At 39.4% G+C, this 18,624-nt stretch overlaps 1 protein-coding gene across 7 annotated transcripts in view; it reads right to left on the bottom strand.

The window, feature by feature from the left end:
* Positions 1-18,624, bottom strand: part of cadm2a (cell adhesion molecule 2a) — a 227,660-nt gene that overhangs the window by 5,742 nt on the left and 203,294 nt on the right. For all 7 annotated transcript variants that reach the window (XM_039777192.1, XM_039777197.1, XM_039777193.1 and 4 more), the window contains one exon: positions 1,233-1,355. In XM_039777192.1, coding sequence (XP_039633126.1) covers positions 1,233-1,355 — 123 coding nt within the window. The remainder of the gene's footprint in view (positions 1-1,232; positions 1,356-18,624) is intronic.

The raw sequence follows: 18,624 nt of genomic DNA, 5'->3' as shown, positions 1-18,624 counted from the left end.
TAGGAAACTGACCATTTGCTTTGAACTTTTTTCTTTCTCTTTAGCAGAGACCCTACATGTATTACCCATACATGCCATATATTGTTTTTTTTCAAAATAAGTTGGGCTACTTACAAAGCTATCAATTTGCACATGAGTTTTTTTAAGATTATTTTTGGGGCATTTTAGGCCTTTATTCATAAAAAAACAGCTAAAGACATTAAAGGGGAGAGAGAAGGGGAATGACAAGCAGCAAAGGGCCGCAGGGCGGAGTCGAACCCGCAGCCGCTGTGCGAGGGGTAAATCTCTATATATGGGCGCCTACTCTACCAGGTGAGCTAACCTGGTGCCCAAAACAGTTTTTGTAAATAAATAAATAATAAAAAAAAGTTTTTTATCTGCATGTCATGGACACTCTGAGCCTTACATACAGTCAAAACAATATATTGATTGTGCATATTAATGTTTTTTTTTTTTAAACTCTTATTGTTATTCTTTGTCCTACTTCTATTTAGGGGATCCATAATGCGTTGCAAGATGTAAACAGGTAAAAGTATATTTTTGCCATGGATTCAAGTGTTACGCTGTGGGCTAAAACTTGAGAACTTTTTTTTTTGTTTACATTTAGGCGAACTGTTACCACAAAAAGAATGCCGAATTAGCTATTAGCCATTTTTGTTTGCAACCTAGCCATGGAAAAATGTGATAAATCTCATGCAAGTTCTGGAATTAAGGAGCACTTTTTTTCTATAATTTCTAAGCGGATTTATGGATACCATAGATAATGATATCCTCAGAAAGTCCCACTGAATGTAAAAATACTTGTAGTGTATTCTGTCTATGTTGAAATTTGATTGAGTTATGACTCAAGGAGTGCAATTTTTGACACAAAATGTGGCAATCAGTGGCAATGGGTTAAAGCAATATTATGTAATTCCCAATAGAATATTAATAATCAGAAAAAATATATTTCTTGATTGTTTTTGAAAAACAGAACAGATAATAACCCAGTGAGTCCTGTGCATGCACTAGTGGCATCATACTGCGTAACACACGTCAAGGCTCATTCCCACCAATGCTTCCTATGTGTGCAGGACTTAAGCCTTCATTCTTTTTTCCTCCACTGCAGGTATGTCGAACACTTGTAACTTGGGAATGGGGGAGGGACTCTGATGTCTCATGGGACAAGTAGGACATGCTCCACTAGTTCCATAAGCCTTGAGAGACTCAGGTCTGGTCCACTGTGGTTTTACCTTTATGCCTGGCCAGGTATCTTCCGAGAACAATGATTAAACACAAGGTGACAAAGACCACTACGGCCACCACTCCTCCGATCAAGGCATGGTCAGTGCCATGCTGCCCCAGAGCGTTGGGATCTGAGGAAAGACAGAGAGAAAAACAAAGAGAGCAGATGAAGGCGCCGGTTGGTGAGGTGAGGGAGTGAGGGCAGAGGAACAGCACAAGACAGATCATACAAAACAGAGCAAGGAGGAAAAAGATTATTTCCAGCTCGTTCCTGCTCTAATGAGCTGCTGTCATTCCTCTCTCCTTTCACATCATGCAGTCAGAGCAGAGCTGCCTAGCTCTCTGAGAATAATAAAATGGAGAGAGAAAGAGAGAGAGAGAGAGATGGGGGGAGAGAGGCGGACACTACATTGATACAAAGAGAAGCAGACACACATTCGCCCTGCAAAATGAAGGAAAAAGAGAATGAAAGATGGACTCAGAAGAAAGAAGTGAAGAATTCAGGATCACCCCCACGGAGCCCCAGGAGTCCCCAAAATGCAAACCAGGGCAGCAGTGGAAGAGTAGTACACAGTAAATAAATCATCACACAGAAAATAAAAAGGAAAGATCAATCTTTTTCTGTTTCTTGGTGAGGAAGGATTGTTGTTAGGAAAATGAATTGTGTGTTAGTGAGTTGCTACAGGTCCCCAGCTGTCAGAAAAACAGTGGAAATGATAGCAGTCATGAAAGAGTGAAGATGAGCCTGTTCACGTCTCATGCAAAAACCTATCAAAGATTTCCCTTGATTTAAAAAAAGAAGAAGCTTATTTCCTTCACTCACCTCAACTTCCTATTTCCACAAAGTCTGGCTTATAGGTTATTTAAGTTAAGAGTAAGGACGTGACACTGAGGGTGTCCATTGTAGGCGAATTGAAAAAAGTTGACAGAGACAGCAGTGGGGTTGATGGGTAATGGAATAGCCTGTATTATTCATATCAGTCCGTGACACCTGAGAAATTAGCACTCATATCATTATCCTCCTCCGAGCGCCAGGGCATGCCATATACCACCCTGTCACTCTGTGTGTGTATGTCGGCTAATGATAGCTAGAATATGGCAATGTCAGAGCAGGGTAAGCAGTGATGGAATGGTGGTTTAGACATACAGCACATGTCGTATACTGACACTGTTTATCTTCAGTATTCGCCTTTTCTTTCTGTGTCCACTCATGTGGCCAAATTGAACAGCTGGCTCGCTCTCGCTCCATAACTCTCCATGGTCTGAGTGACCAGGCCGTCACACTTCACCGCCTCCCAGTGGACAGACACACACTCATACCGATACACGCACTCACACACACAGACGTGAGCGGCGTGGTTTCACTGTGATGCAGTTCTGCTTGGTCAGTGGAGCAGAGAGTAGAGGAATGTTCCCCCGGCACGGCCCAGCAGGGCGAGGACTCGGGCGTTTAGTTACACACATGGCTGTGTCTCCTCACCTCTTCTGTAACCGTCAAACTTCCAGAAGAGTTCGCTGTTCATCATGACTGAAATGCAACAAAACTAAACAATTGTTAGTCCTAGATTGGCTCCAAAAAGGTGGTACACGGATTTGGAAATGATTTGCAAAGGAACATTATTAGTTTGAGTGGAAGCTCAAATATTCCATCAAGGGCTCAGCTGGAGAGAAATGATAACTCTATAAGAAAAACCTGCTGACCTCCTACTTCTCTTCAAATCAGTGAATCTACAAACAAGTCATGACCATACAGTCATATGTCTGCCTATAGAATACTACACAGTTTGGCCACGCAATATATTGGTGTTATGTCATGTCCCTGTTAAAGTGGTTTGTTCGGGGTGTTTTCTCTTATACCAAAGCGGGGGTCGAAAAGGACAGAGGTTGTCGTATGCTGTACAGACTGTAAAGCCCCTTGAGGCAAATTTGTGACATCGGGCTATATAAATAAAATTGACATGACTTGACAAGAGGTTGGGCTGGAAGTCAAACCCCTGGACACTTCCATAAGATGTTGTTTGATCCTGCTGCTACTGCATCACTTCCTTAAAGGAATACTCCACCGAAAAGCTCTCCTCTGCGTAGAATTGAAAGGTTGCTCTGAATAGATTGTTGCTTGCTCCTTCTTGAAAGATAGCCACTGAAGTCAGTTTATATACGTAGATTCCAATGGTGACCTAAAGTCATGGAAAAATATGTGTTGAAGGTATCAATACATCCACGTAGATTTGTACGTTATGTTACAAACACTGAAAGTTTCTCCACAACATTGCTAAATACACTACTTACTATATATGCTATTGCCTAGCATACTAAGTAATTTACTGGCAAAGTGGCAGTCATCTGTGAAGGAGCTAGCTACACCAATTAAAGTGACACTCCACAAATTTGACCTATCTTAGTATGTTTACAGGTCTTGAGGTGTACTATGTGTGAAAAAAGTTGTATGATAGCCTATGTGTTATCAAGCCTATTTTTTTTTTAGCTCCAGAGAGATTTGCACAAAGTCTGATAAATCGCATCAAGTGATGTCAATTGAGTCAGCCTAGGTTGCAGGTGAAGACTACAAGTTAGAAAATAAAATAAATCTCTCAAGGATAAATTAGCTGCTGCTACACTGTTTGTGGTTGAGTTGCATTGTGGGTAATGTAGGCGCCAGGTTTTAATAAGGAAGCGGAATGTGTGGAATAAAAATGACAATCTGGTTATTTTTTTAAACTGTCCGTCGTGAGTCAGACAATGTTATAGAAGTGCAATGCTAAACTGATTAAGGCATTTTTCAGCCAACTGGGGGTGAGTATTTGATTCTTAAGATTAGATTTTCAGTGGAGAATTATATTAACTTGAAACTCATAAAGCAACAGAAGCATCTGGCATAATCACAACTTACAAAGTGTAAATTTACTTTTCATGTGAGTGCTGTCAAAACATGGTTCATCTACAGTATTGGGATCTTATGTATTCTGTTCTAGTATGAGAAAATTGTGTAAAAATGTGTATAAAGACATACAGAGAAAGGAGATGAAAAAAGTAGAGATTGAAAAGGAAAGAAGACACACACAGTAGAGGGATCTAGAGGGGAGGGTTATACATTTTTATGGCTCCAGAACACATTATCTTTTAATAAGGGCACATACATTCTTCTCTGTGCGATTTAATATGAGAGCGTGGCAGAGCAAACTCCTCTTTAAATATTTATAACACTCACCATGTCGCCTGGCCTTGCGAGTTGGGCTTGTTTAATAAATTAAAGGGGTTCAGGGCTTCTGTGAGCCACTGCTTGGCCGAACTGAACCAAAAGTGTTTTCTTCTTAAACTGCCCCACTAACTCCTCATCTGATCTGTTTCACTGATACTGGCTCCATATGGGGTTTCTGTGAAAGGATATGTGATAGTTATCCTGTGGATGTGCAGACTACAAATGGGAACAATATAATTTGGAGTCATATTATCCGGTCAGATTAAATGACAATAATCATAGAATAACATTTCTGCAGGAAATGTGAAGCTTACTGCACATCAAAATAAAAGCATGTGGGATGGCTGCAGCTTTTATGCCAAACTTCCAGAAGAGTTCGCTGTTCATCATGACTGAAATGTGACAAAACTAAACAACCGTTAGCCCTAGATTGGCTCCAAAAAGGTGGTACATGGATTTGGAAATGATGTGCAAAGGAACATTATTAGTTTGAGTGAAAGCTCAAATATTCCATCAAGGGCTCCGCTGGAGAGAAATGATAAGTCTACAAGAAAAACCTGCCGACCTCCTTCTTCAATCAGATCGTCACTTTCATTTTATACCAGCCTGATCTATGGAGGAAATATTTATTCATAATTCAAATTAAAAGTCCAAAGAGAAATTGAAAGTCCAAAGAGAAAACAAAGCAAGATCAAATTAAAAATATATATATATATTTTTTTTAATTTTCCATTTGGCTTTGGCTTTTGAATTTCAATTTAACATTGGCTTTTAATTTTCATTTAATATTTGGCTTTTGAATTTCAATTTAACATTGGCTTTTAATTTTCATTTAATATTTGGCTTTTGAATTTCAATTTAACATTGGCTTTTAATTTTCATTTAATATTTGGCTTTTGAATTTCAATTTAACATTGGATTTTCATTTAACATTGCCTTTTCGTTTGGACTTGACACATGTCAATGTAAATGAGGAGGCGTGGCCCAAAGGCTGGTGGGAGGGTATGAAACAAAAGGGGTGCAGAGGCACCTTATGAACAGCAGGGGGAGCAGACTGCTGAGGAGCATCTGTCTGCAGTTTCGCCAACAGGCTGGGCTTGGCCTCTTATTTCACATGATAGAAAATGATGATGTAGGCTAAACACAAACAAAATTTCATGCAACAACAGTGAAGTTTTCATGTAGTTACTATAATTGGGCCCGTGTTAGTGAGGACTACATTAGGACTGTATTTAAAGCTGATTCTGGTTCCCAACTTTACCCCAGGTGTGTCTGTTTAAAACACAGACGGAGACAACTTCTCTCTTTTGATGTTTTATTTAATTAAGCAATAGTAGAAACATGGGTGTGGGTAGCTCTGCTACGTGTGTTTGTGTGTGGTCAGATCTCGAGGACGCAGACACACACAATCTCAACCGGGTAGTGCGCGCGGTGTGAGGTGCGTGTCCACGCTATTCTCCAACATGTACTCACAACTATCACTCCTGATTGACGGCCTTTTGTACAGCCCGTGTACTTTTTCAGACTTCCAGCTGACAGCGGTGTCTGTAAGCATCACTGGCCGGCCAGCAGGGAGGCGATCCCGGCCGCCACCAGCTGGCTGTCCCGTCAGACTGAAGCTTTTGACAACATCGGAGAAAATGTGCAGTTGGCCATCAACGTTTGTAAAACTGCCCATATTCAAACTCTACACAGTTAATTTATCGCATAAAAAAGTCTCAGAAGTGAATTTAGTGGTGAAAAAGCAGATGAAAATTGTAAAAAGTTTCCAGTTGTTTGCTGCTGCTACTACGGCAAACTCTCGATCTAGATTATAGAATCAATTGCTTTTTTTATAATTTCCATCTGCTATTTTACCACTAAATTCACTATTGAGACTTTTGTATGTGATAAATTAACTGTGTAGAGTTTGAATATGGACAGTTTTACAAACGTTGATGGCCAACTGCACATTTTCTCCGATGTTGTCAAAAGCTTCAGTCTGACGGGACAGCCAGCTGGTGGCGGCCGGGATCGCCTCCCTGCTGGCCGGCCAGTGATGCTCACAGACACCGCTGTTAGCTGGAAGTCTGAAAAAGTACACGGGCTGTACAAAAGGCCGTCAATTAGGAGTGATTGTTGTGAGTAGGCTACATGTTGGAGAATAGCGCGCACCTCACACCGCGCGCACCACCCGGAGAAAAAAGTGAGAGAAAGAAAATGAAGAGGTTGCAGTTCGGACGATGACTACCCGGTTGAGATTGTGTGTGTGTGCGTCCTCGAGATCTAACCACACACAAACACACGTAGCAGAGCTACCCACACCCATGTTTCTACTGTTGCTTAATTAAATAAAACATCAAAAGAGAGAAGTTGTCTCCGTCTGTGTTTTAAACAGACACACCTGGGGTGAAGTTGGGAACCAGAATCAGCTTTAAATACAGTCCTAATCTAGTCCTCACTAACACGGGCCCAATTATAGTAACTACATGAAAACTTCACTGTTGTTGCATGAAATGTCGTTTGTGTTTAGCCTACATCATCATTTTCTATCATGTGAAATAAGAGGCCAAGCCCAGCCTGTTGGCGAAACTGCAGACAGATGCTCCTCAGCAGTCAGCTCCCCCTGCTGTTCATAAGGTGCCTCTGCACCCCTTTTGTTTCATACCCTCCCACCAGCCTTTGGGCCACGCCTCCTCATTTACATTGACATGTGTCAAGTCCAAATGAAAAGGCAATGTTAAATGGAAATTCAAAAGCTAAATATTAAATCCAAATGAAAATCCAATGTTAAATGGAAATTCAAAAGCCAAATATTAAATCCAAATTAAAAGCCAATGTTAAATTGAAATTCAAAAGCCAAATATTAAATGAAAATTAAAAGCCAATGTTAAATTGAAATTCAAAAGCCAAATATTAAATGAAAATTAAAAGCCAAATATTAAATGAAAATTAAAAGCCAAATATTAAATGAAAATTAAAAGCCAATGTTAAATTGAAATTCAAAAGCCAAATATTAAATGAAAATTAAAATTAAAAGCCAATGTTAAATTGAAATTCAAAAGCCAAAGGGAAAATTAAAAAAAAAAAGTAATATTTTTAATTTGATCTCGGTTTGTTTTCTCTTTGGACTTTCAATTTCTCTTTGGACTTTCAATTTGAATTATGAATAAATATTTCCTCCATAGATGTTTGCCATTGTGTAAAGTATTGTTACAGCATCTCTTAAAATTGACACTATACCATCATCTGCACTGCCTTTCATCTAAAGTCACCTCTTAAATTAAAAATCTCAACTGATCAGATGCAGCGTCCTGGAATCATATCAGTATGCAACTCAAATGGCCTTCACATACTTGTAGCTTAACATACGTCTCTCTCTCTCTATCTCTCCTTTCCCCTTGGTATTACATTTGTTAATATTAAAATAATTTCTGATCCCCTACATGCATCTTTTTCTTCTTCTTTTGGATTAAATTGTTTGTCTCTTAGCTAGATATAGCTCTGTGAAGCAGTGTTTTCAGTTGCTCAGATCAATAAAGCAGTAGCTTGCTTAAGCATGGGATTATAAAGCTGCAGTGTCCTTGTTTCTGTGGTGTTGGTCAGGGAATATTTGAGTGGGCATGATTGTGTGTGAGCGCATATTTTTGTAGGTTTTTTTGCAGTTAATATGATGTTTCTTAACGGAATAATGACTCTTACATAATATACAGTCTGCTTACCTGAAATAAACTGCAACCAAAAGTAGGGAACCAAATAAATAACACCTTTACGCCTCCCCCTTAATGGCTTTACACTGCACATTACATCATTAAAAGTGAAAAATAAAGAGACACATATTACGCTGCATCAATTCCGCTGCAGTGATGGTTAAATTTAAAGTTAGAGACACAGAAGAAAGAGTGCCTGCAAACAGAGAGAAAGTAAAGAACAGAAAGTGGTGAAAAGTGCCTGCAGACTTTACTTGTTCAATGAGTCAATTATGCCCAACTTTTTTGGCTGAGCCTGGAAATTCACCATTCTGCATCTAATGCTGCTCTACTGCCAATATGAAAGAGTCCCTGGAGGCTGTAGCAGAGGGCTGAAAGACACATGTGCATACACTTTAAAGGCATGCACCCATGCATGCGAGTGAGAAAGACAGAAAAGAGGAGACATTATAGAGACATGTGCGTGTGATTGTGTGTCCTGCACAGTATTGCCTGCTAGGTCAGAGTGGAGTAATTAGATTCTAAAAACAAATTACTTCTGCTAATCATTCAATAAAGCACTATCTTGCATATTCAACAACCTCCTTCTCTCTTCTCAAAATGAAAGTAAATTGTGGTCAACAGGGTAACAGCATGAAGTTATAAGCAAAGCAAGATAATTAATCATATGAATTCATTAAGTTGCATGCAAGAATCAATCTATCAAAGCAGCTCTATGTTCGGCAAAATCCATAACCTCTTCCAAACAGCAATAAAATACAACAAAGGAAGAGGCAGGGAGATGACATCAATGTTTCACCTTAATCATACAGTACATACATTGCTGCTGCTTTTCAGATACATAAACTGCATTATACTGCTGGTTAGTTTAGAAGAATTGCTTTGTGTGAGCAAACAGCAGAACAAGAGCAGCAGAAACAGTAGCCCACACAGAAATGAGTGAGTGATCTTGGAGGAGGAAGCAAGTTGCCACCACAAGCCCAACAATCCCCTGAGGGAGACAAGCAGAGAAAAATGAATAAAGGACCTTATATAAAACTTCATGTCAACAAATGAAAATTAGACTACCTCAACAGTGTGTGTGCACATGTATGTGTGCATGCATGTGTGTGCCTCTTGAAGATTGCTGAAAGTGTCCCCTGCCATTGAGATTTTATGAATAGAAGGGATATTACATGTAATTCATAACACTAGCCCCAGGATCTAATGATTTATCTTATTCCGTTCTACACTTTGTTCCAAATTGTTGTAATAATTCTTCCCCAAAGCGAGTTAATGTGACAGGTCATCAATAAAAATTGCCCAGCAATAAGAGGAAAGACCTTTGCATTATGTTTTAATTTCTCCTGTGCTCCTCAGTTTTATGGCAGATGGGTGGAAAGTGGAAGAAAAAATGGAGAGAAGATGGTCAGTGCTGTTCAATATTTTACCATTTCACCCCCTCAGGGGATGCTGCAACCTGAACCTAGCCTTTCTGGTTTAAACACATCAACCAACCAGCAGCCCTGGACACCTGCCCTCAAGAATATACAGTATGTCTTTTACTCATCATATGGCCTAACCGGTTCCCTCCATTTAAAACATGATCAAAAGCAATAGAATAAAGCAGTCACAAAAAACTAAAATTGTAACCTCCCTAATTGAATTTTCACAAAAGGTTTGTCCTCGGTCTAAAGTAGCTTAATTAGCTGAATGTGGGGTTAAAGACAGAAAACGTTACCTGTGGAGTGCAACCTGCCCTTTTAATTCCTTGTAACTGTGATAATACAGGAGTCACTGGAATTTAAACAGTCCGCTTACATTTGGAAAGCATATTACTAAAGGAGTTTGAGTAATCGGTTTCATCGTCTTTAGTTCATTTATTTTCTGCACTAAGTTTTCTTATAAGTTCTCCTAGGGGGTCCTCAGAGTCAATGCAGGGGGGCATTTAAATTTTTTTAAAGTATTAACATGAATCCAACATATTATTAGCAAATATAAATCCCCACTGCTTACCGGCCTATATGTAAGGTAGTCACTAAGGCCATCCACAGATACAGTATATCCTAAGGATGCAGTGTGCCACATGTATGTTTAACATTAACACATTTTAATAGCTTAGGATTCTATGCAAAAAAAGGTATGTATAAAGGCTTTAGGCCACCCTACATGTTATTGTAGGCCCAGTTTAATATGCAACTTCATTTTATACAATATATATAGTAGGGGGTCCCTACTCTGTCTCTGTTTCAGTTAGGGGGTCCTTGACTTAAAAAACGTTAAAGACCCCTGCTGTAATGTATTTGTAAAAATGGATGGTTGTGTATTTCCAATATCAATTCTTAAAACTTAAAGGGTTTATCAGAGGTATATATCAATCAAGCATGATTTAGAAACACTGAACACTAGATGAAATAATTCCCAACACACACATCACATTACATTACATAAAGGATGTGTGTTCCCCTGCCACTGCTTCAGCTGTCAAATATCCTAAAATAGCTTTAGAGGTAAAACAAAAATGAGTTTGCATGTTATTGTTTATGGCAGATGTTTGATTTCAGACCATTAGAGTCTCAGGAAGCCAAACAGGATAAGAATGGTCCTGTTTTAATGTCTTACTATTCATATGCAGCTTTTTGGCCAGCGCTCACTTTAAAAAAGGGAGAAATCTTAGACTAATCCTGACTTTTGAACCCTGACCAATCCTTTGTCTCCACTATTGAGTCATCCTCTAGTGTGTAGCCACTGCTATCAACTTCTATTCACGAGAATTGTATTTTGCTTTAGAGTACCAATCATAAAAAAAAAACATTATGGTTACAATAACATGTAGGGTTAGATGGCGCCGCATATGGCGACTCGGTGTGTTTGTGCATGTTGCTTTATTGCTTTAATGTGACTTGCACCTACGATACCACGACACATCCCTTGTGTGTGTAAACATACTTTGGCAATAAAGCTTTTCTGATTCTGATTCTGATTACCATGGTCAACTCCACTGTTCCCAACTGACTGTTAAAACCTCAGATAGCAACCAGCCCTCTGCAGGGCTGCACTGGGGCCCTATTTTGACAATCTAAAATGGCACAACTGTAAAATGGCCTTTTTGCCACCTGGATCACCGCTTCTTGGCGCCAGCTTTTTGCGGAGACGAAAAAATTTGTCCCGCAGGCTTTTCCACCGCTTCATGCACTCCGTGATGTCCAGTCCAACATTTTGGGAAATTTCCCTCCATGAATTGTTTGCCATCTGGCAGTCTTTGTAGTGCGCCGAAGACGAGTTATAAAGATGGTCGTACTTTCTTACTTCTTCTATAAGACGCTCCTCAACTTGATCCATCGTTGTTTTTACGAAACAAACAACTCCGGGCAAAACAATGGCGTTATAGAGGGACTGGAAAACCGGAAAAGCTACACGCCGGAAAGGATGTATTAACTGACCAATCATAGTCCTTGCGGTCTGCGTCGCCTTGACGTGTAGTTACATTTTTCGAGAGGTGCGCGTCAGGCTACGGCGTAGGGTCCGGCGTAGACGCAGAGGGGTCTGCGGGGCTATGCCGCCGATTTTACGTACGACTATAAAATGGCCTTAAGTGCACGGTGTGAAGTGTATGGCGCAGGTGCGTTTAGGACGTGTCCAAATCCACTTCTGCTAGTTTGATGGCGGAAAAAATTATCCGTGCGCTAGGCGCATGGTTCAAAAGGGTTGTACTCCATGGCTTAATGTGTTTTGGGTGTAACATGCAATAAACCAATCAGAGTATCATCTCCCATTCTCTTTAAAAGCCAGGCGTGTATGTACCTTGATGCATTGCTATTATGATGGCGGATTTGCTAAATAGGAAGGAGGGAAGAAACTGATCTGTTCGAGCGTGAAGTGAAAGCGTGCGAGCAGATCATAATACTATTTCACATTGTAATATTTGTATTTTTAATCTTTTGCATGTTTGTGTGGTGCTGCGCGTGTGCGCCTAGGCTCGCGCGGTTCATGAGTCTAGGCACATTTTACGAATGCGCTGTTAAAATAATTAAATGATGCGCTACTTTTAGACCAGGTTTTTGTTGGTCAATGGCGCGATCACTTACCGCTGCCTCAAGATAGCAATACGCCAAGAATTCACCTGAACACACCTCCCTGTAAGACCAGCGCGCCCATGGGCGCAGGTGCATTTGCTATTTAAACGACGTGGGCGCTGGATGGTCTTAAAGTAGCAAAGACACTTGCATTGAGCTTTGCACCGTGCTGCGCCGGGTGCAAGATAGGGCCCCTGGACTTTTGCGAACTAGACCAGCCCCCCACAATCAGCCGGACAACACTCGTCCTTGCACTCCCCTTTAACACACCACATACCAGCCCCTAATGTCACCACTTAGCTGAGAGGTAAGTAAGATAGTATGATAGTGTAGGCCTACTCACTGAGTCAAAAAGGCTGCCTGGCTCTTGATGGGAAGATGACTAAAGGTTGAGGGTGGAGCATGGGTGTCATCAAGATGCCTTGTTTCGTAAACAAGTGACAAGTCTTTAAGTTAAGTTAAAGCTACAATTTGTATGCATGTGGATAAATCAGAAAGCTATAGTATTAGGTTTGCAAGTACCTTAGCTTGCTTATAAATAAATAACATTAGTTTACTAACAGCTAACTTGTCTTCTCTGGTAGACAAAGGGTGCTAAAATGGTCATCTGACATGCTTAAATCTCGTGTTTTTAGCTAGCTACAGGCATTTTGTGGAATTGTTTTCCCCGCCGGTGGGGGCGGAACTTAAATGCGCTCTGTCTCTTGGTAGGATGGAGGTGGGCCATTGTAGGATGAGATTGGCCAGTGTTCAGATGAGAGACAAACCAGTTGGCCAATCATGTGATCTTTCCTCTCTGTGGGCCGGTCAGCCAAAGACCAAGGATGTGAATGGGCAGTGTTCACATGAAAGACGGCCAATCATGTGATCTCTCTTCTCTCTATGGGCCAATCAAAATAATAATAATAAAAAAAGCTTTCGACCGGCGTGCAGCACATGCAGCCCACACAAATAGACCGGCCCACCGGGAAATCTCCCGGTACTCCCAATGGCCAATCCATGCCTGGCCTTTTGTTATCAATTTAAGACAATTTAGTAATATCTTCTACGTTATAGTATACACTTACAAAGTCTCAAGGTTTGTGCATTTCTTTACTTCCTAGCTCTCAGGGAACAGCTAATAGACCACAGAAGAGAGAACTTTTACTCTGCAAGGAGGTATTATTTTAGTTTTTCTGTCCTCCCCACAGGCAGAGACACTAGGCATGAATAATTGCTGTCTGCTATGCAGTGGGCCCTTTTCTGCGGCAATATCAGGCTACAGGGGCTAAGGCTGGCCACACGAATGCTGATTATGAGAACTGAATAGTAAATATTTTAAACACCAAAGAAACCCTTGTGCATGATTCAACCTTTCAGCTCCACAAGGTCAAAGCTAATTTGCAAGCCATGAAAAAGCATTTGGCAAATTTTAAAGAACTCAGTGGTGGTGGTGGGGGGGACTTATGACATTGCATAGACCTCTGATACTTAGCACAAGAGTTATTATAGCCATTAAGGATGGCTGGGCCATTGAAGCAGTGTGTGTGTTGGGCATACCTGCCAGCACTTCATTAATAAAGTGAATCACAGACTGCAGTTATGCATCAGTCCTGGCATTACACAGTCCACAGGAAAAACAGAGGAACCTCTTGCATACCTTTCCACTAGCCACACCCCAAAGGTCGACAGCAGTTAGTATTAAAGGCATGGGTTACTGTCAAATTTACATTTCCCATTAGAACCGCTGATTCTACAGTATCAAATATTTATTCATTAATATTCCTGCAAGGATGAGTAAATGCTTTCATTAAATGGTACATTAGTGTATTTGCCACTAATACTCACTATCACTAAAATAGCAAATATACTATATATATAACAGAATACTTATTATTCTGTTAGTTTGAGTCAACATACATCAACATTTTGTTTCTTCCTAGATTAATACTGCTTTTAATGATCTTAATGGTTATGTCTGTTCTAATTTATGTGTATGTGTATATGTGTATGTATATGTATGCATGTATGTATGTATATATATATATATATGTATGTGTATATGTGTGCATGTATATATATATATATTTTTGTTTGTTTTTTTTACTTTATACCCTGTTGTTTTGCATTGTTGTATATCTTTCTGCTTTTGTGTTGTGTCTTGTTTTGTGCTATGTTGTGTGTTGAGCTCTGTTTTGTTGTTTTCTGTTTTTGTGATGCTTTGTTTTAAGTCTTATTTGCTTGTGTTGTTTTTTGTTTCTTTGTATTTTAAAAAGCCTTTTTTAACATTGAAGGCAGGGGACTACAGATGAAAAATAGCCTTTTGGCTAATTCTGGCTTTTTTAACCCATGGGAAATCATGTGTTTTATTAATTTGCGCTGTCTCTTTTATAAATAAACTAAACTCAAACTCAAAAGACATAAAAAGCTGTTGTCAAATCATAAAATAACGTCACATTTCATTTCTCACAAACACATTTCCGTAAATATAGAATTTTGAATCCTGTAACTACTGAGAGGAGAACAACTCTTTGTACAGAGAGGAAAAAGTTGTTTTCAGCTCTGTGGTCATGTTTACGCCTGCCATGCAAATACAGAATATCTGTCTTCTTGGATTGTGCAGGCTTTTTTTTTGGCATACCTGAAAACAAGTGAAAAGCACAAAAAAACACTAATTGCATCTGGACCTCACTGTTCTCTAAACTCATTCAGGTTTTTCCTGGCCAAAAAGCCCCCAAAGTAATGGGTAATGGGTAGTATCAAGCATTACTTATTTTTTTCAATTAATATTAAGGATAATTTATGTTGAATTAATATAACATCCAGTTTGTTGGAACACAAATTTACCCCGGTGCCTTATAATAGTTCGACCTTATATTTCTATCGTAGAGAATATGTAGTCCATCAGCCTCACCTTGCTTTTCCATTGGCCTGTTGTTGCCGTGGTAGCTAACAGGGCTAAGCCAAAAAGACCTCACTCTTATATCACAGAAGCTAAATTATGAGGTAAAGGTCTGGGAGACTCAGAACACTTTCTCATACAACAATAGTCTAGTATTTTTTTTTTTTAATGAACTATATTCTGATTCTCCAAATTACCATTTTTACTGTCCATGGTTGTTGTTTTTTTAGCCTGGATGAATAATATTAATGCAGCTGACATGGTCCAGCTGGGAAAAGGCAATCATCCATTAAATGAAAGCCAATAAATTGTGCATCTAGAGTCCCTCCTGTGACAAGATCTTGTATAACTGCTTTTAATTATTATTATTTTTACCACCAACTGCTTGTCTCTTCTCTGCCCACAGTTTCTTTCTGGAAGAAGCCTTAGTCTTAGTAGTCTCAGGTACGCTTGTGCTGTTTGGAAAAATCCAATGTGCTGATGAAGTACAAGAGAGGAAAGATGGGTGCACCTGAAAGAGCTCATCAAGTATATAATATGCTAATAATCTGCATACAGCCTGCAGAGCTGAACCTACACTGTCTATTTAATCTGCACAGGAAGACAACTTTATTAAAAAGACAAAATGTCATGGGGCTGGTACAGCTCCACAGTTGTTTGATTTCATCCTGAGCCTGTGAAAAGACCTGGTAATAAATCAAGAAGACACATGAAAGCAGATAGTGTAGTATCCAGTGACTGGGGATGCAGTGAAAGAGTCTGATACTTAGATTCCCTGAAGATATACACTAAGAGGCTCAGCTTCTCTTGTGTCTTTGCACTACACAAACAGACATCAGAGAAGAATTGAGACATGCTGATGAGGAATATCCAACAACATGTGGAAGCCTGTTATCTAAAAGGGTCTTCAGAGAGATGTGAGGGTAGAAGAGAAGAAGCAGGTGAGAGAAAAGTGAAATAAAAGCTTTCGATAGAAAAATGTAGAGGGGGAGTCGAGACTCCTAAGAACTTTAATTCAGAGAAAGCAGTGGTAAATAGAGGAAATTATTCTGAGTGATTCTGATTTTGGAGCACCATGAAGTTGAGAGGGAGCAAACAAAATGCAGAGACAAGACAGAAGCTAAACTCTGCAACATTTATAGAAAACGGACACATTAATGAAAATGAATAAAGCTGCTTGAGAGAACTGGATAAAAAAGTGCAGAGAACTTAGGACAAAGAGAAGAGATCAGTATCTTGAGTCTTTGGTATTAATATTTTATTTGAATTCTATTTGAGGTTGAATGCTTATGTTTTGCACTGTTTAGTGAGAAAATTTACAGCGTTAAATGTTATCAAATAGAAACATTTTTATGTGCTTATTAGAAATTGTGAGTTTACACAGTCATCTTGTCGCAAACTTATAAAAATGTTTAGAAACCATGATTAAGATGATATATGAGTGAGCGAGCTCATTTGCATATAGCCTATCACAGCACATTAATTTTAAATTGACATGTCACTCAAAAACTGTGATTGACATATCACTCTACTGTAGTAGACATGGTGCCATGTCAGCGTTATTGACATTGTGTTGCAGCATGAGAAAGAATCACTAGATGGACTGCAATTCAACCAAACAATTGTTTTACTTTGTCTTTCTTTGTCCAACTGTGCAAACCTTTTTGTGATTAAGTGAGCCACTTAGTCACAAGCTTTTGAAAGTAATCAGAATATTTTACCACTTTCTTTCCAGCTACTAAGATAACTAAAGTTGAGTCAAACAAAGATAGTCTAACTCTGTTGCCTTTGGGTTATGAAGGTATATCTTAAAATAAATGATGTAAAATAAAATCCCATAATCTGTACATTCACCATGAATAAATGTTTGTATTATACATATATCCTTTGGAGGATTAATGTCAGAGCAACTATATCTTCCCAGAAGTTTGTGATATCCATTCCATCTGTCTGTCTATTTAATGCCACTTGTGCCGCTCATCTGTGTTGCAGTGATTCCAAAACCGGCATGTCCTTCAGCTCCTCCTAATGTAGATTTGTGTTCAGAATAATAGCAGTCCAACATCACTATCTTCATAAATAAATTTTTTTGGTAGAAGTGATATTTCTACATGTCAAATAATTTACTAGTAAGTGTTGTAGAGTCATAGAAAACCAACAGACCCAACAGTCATGACATGCATGCTGCTCATTCTGTGTAATTTATTCTGTAATTGAAAGGCATGTTCAAAATAATAGCAGTGTTGTGTTCACTTAGTGAGGTGATTGATTCTGTGAAGACATAGGCGTCAATTATGGCCCATATTTAAGGAAGGAAGGAAGCAAATGTTGCGCATGCTGGTTATAGTGCATTTCACACTGAAATACTCGGCAAAATGGCATTGTCATTACTCTGAGGAGCAGCGGACTTTGATTAAAAAGTTGATTGAAAAGGGGAAAACATATAAAGAAGTGCAAAAAACTATAGGCTGCTCAGCCAAAATGATTTCAAATGCCTTGAAATGGCATCCAAAGCCTGAACGATGTGGGAAAAAACGGTCAACTACCATTCGAATGGATCGAAGAATAGCCAAAATGGCAAAGGCTCAACCAATGATCAGCTCCAGGAAAATCAAAGAAGACTTAAAGTTACCTGTGAGTACTGTTACGATCAGAAGAAGGCTATGTGAAGCAAAGCTATCAGCTATAAAAGCCCCCGCAAAGTCCCATTGCTGAAAAACAGACATAATGAATAGGTTGAAATTTGCCAAAGGACACATTGACTGGCCAAAGGAGAATTCTGTGGACTGATGAGAGCAAAATTTTTCTTTTTGGGTATAGGGGCCGCAGAGTTAATGTGAATTAAGAGACGACCCCCATGGAATTGTGGACATTCCAGTGCAATCGTCCTGGGCTGGAATACCTGTTCACAAGTGCCAGAAGTTGGTCGACTCCATGCAACACAGATGTGAAGCAGTTCTCAGAAATAATGGTTATGCAACTAAATATTAGTGCAGTGATTCAAAGTAAAGCAAACCCTTGAGACATTTTTCAGTTTATACAGTAAATGTTTGAGTTTGTAAAGAAAAATGAAAATATGGCTATTTTTTTGAACAGCCTAATATTAATTTTTCTTCACTTTCTGTAAAGGTATAACACAAACTTGATCAATTTTGGTCATGTTTTGATTTAGAATTGAATGTGCAGTGTTCCCAATGCATTGATATTATGGAATTAAAAGCTATTCAAAGGATTTTGAGCATTATTCACTTTTTTTAAATCACACTGCTATTATTTTGAACACAACTGCAGCTCAGCATAAATTCTTTCAGGAAGACCTAACTCTTAATCAATGCTCTCTTCCTAAATCAAATCAGCTGTTGGAGGCGTTCAGCTTCCTGCTAAACCAATCAGAATCGGCCACGAATTCCAAGGGCCAATCACAACCCTGCTTTAAATCTGTTCTCTCCCTGTGCTATTAGCTGTCATTTCAGGCAAAGCGTACAACCCTTCACCTCCCCTTCCACCTCCAGTCATTGTCTTCTCCGGCTGACCGCTCCGGAGCCTCCTTTGGTCTGGTCTTCGGGCTCCTTCTCT

The sequence above is a fragment of the Perca fluviatilis genome, chromosome 16 (genome assembly GCF_010015445.1).
Source record: "Perca fluviatilis chromosome 16, GENO_Pfluv_1.0, whole genome shotgun sequence".
Taxonomy (NCBI): domain Eukaryota; kingdom Metazoa; phylum Chordata; class Actinopteri; order Perciformes; family Percidae; genus Perca; species Perca fluviatilis.
Note: the sequence above shows the minus strand (reverse complement) of the source record. Positions and strands in the feature narration are given on the sequence as shown.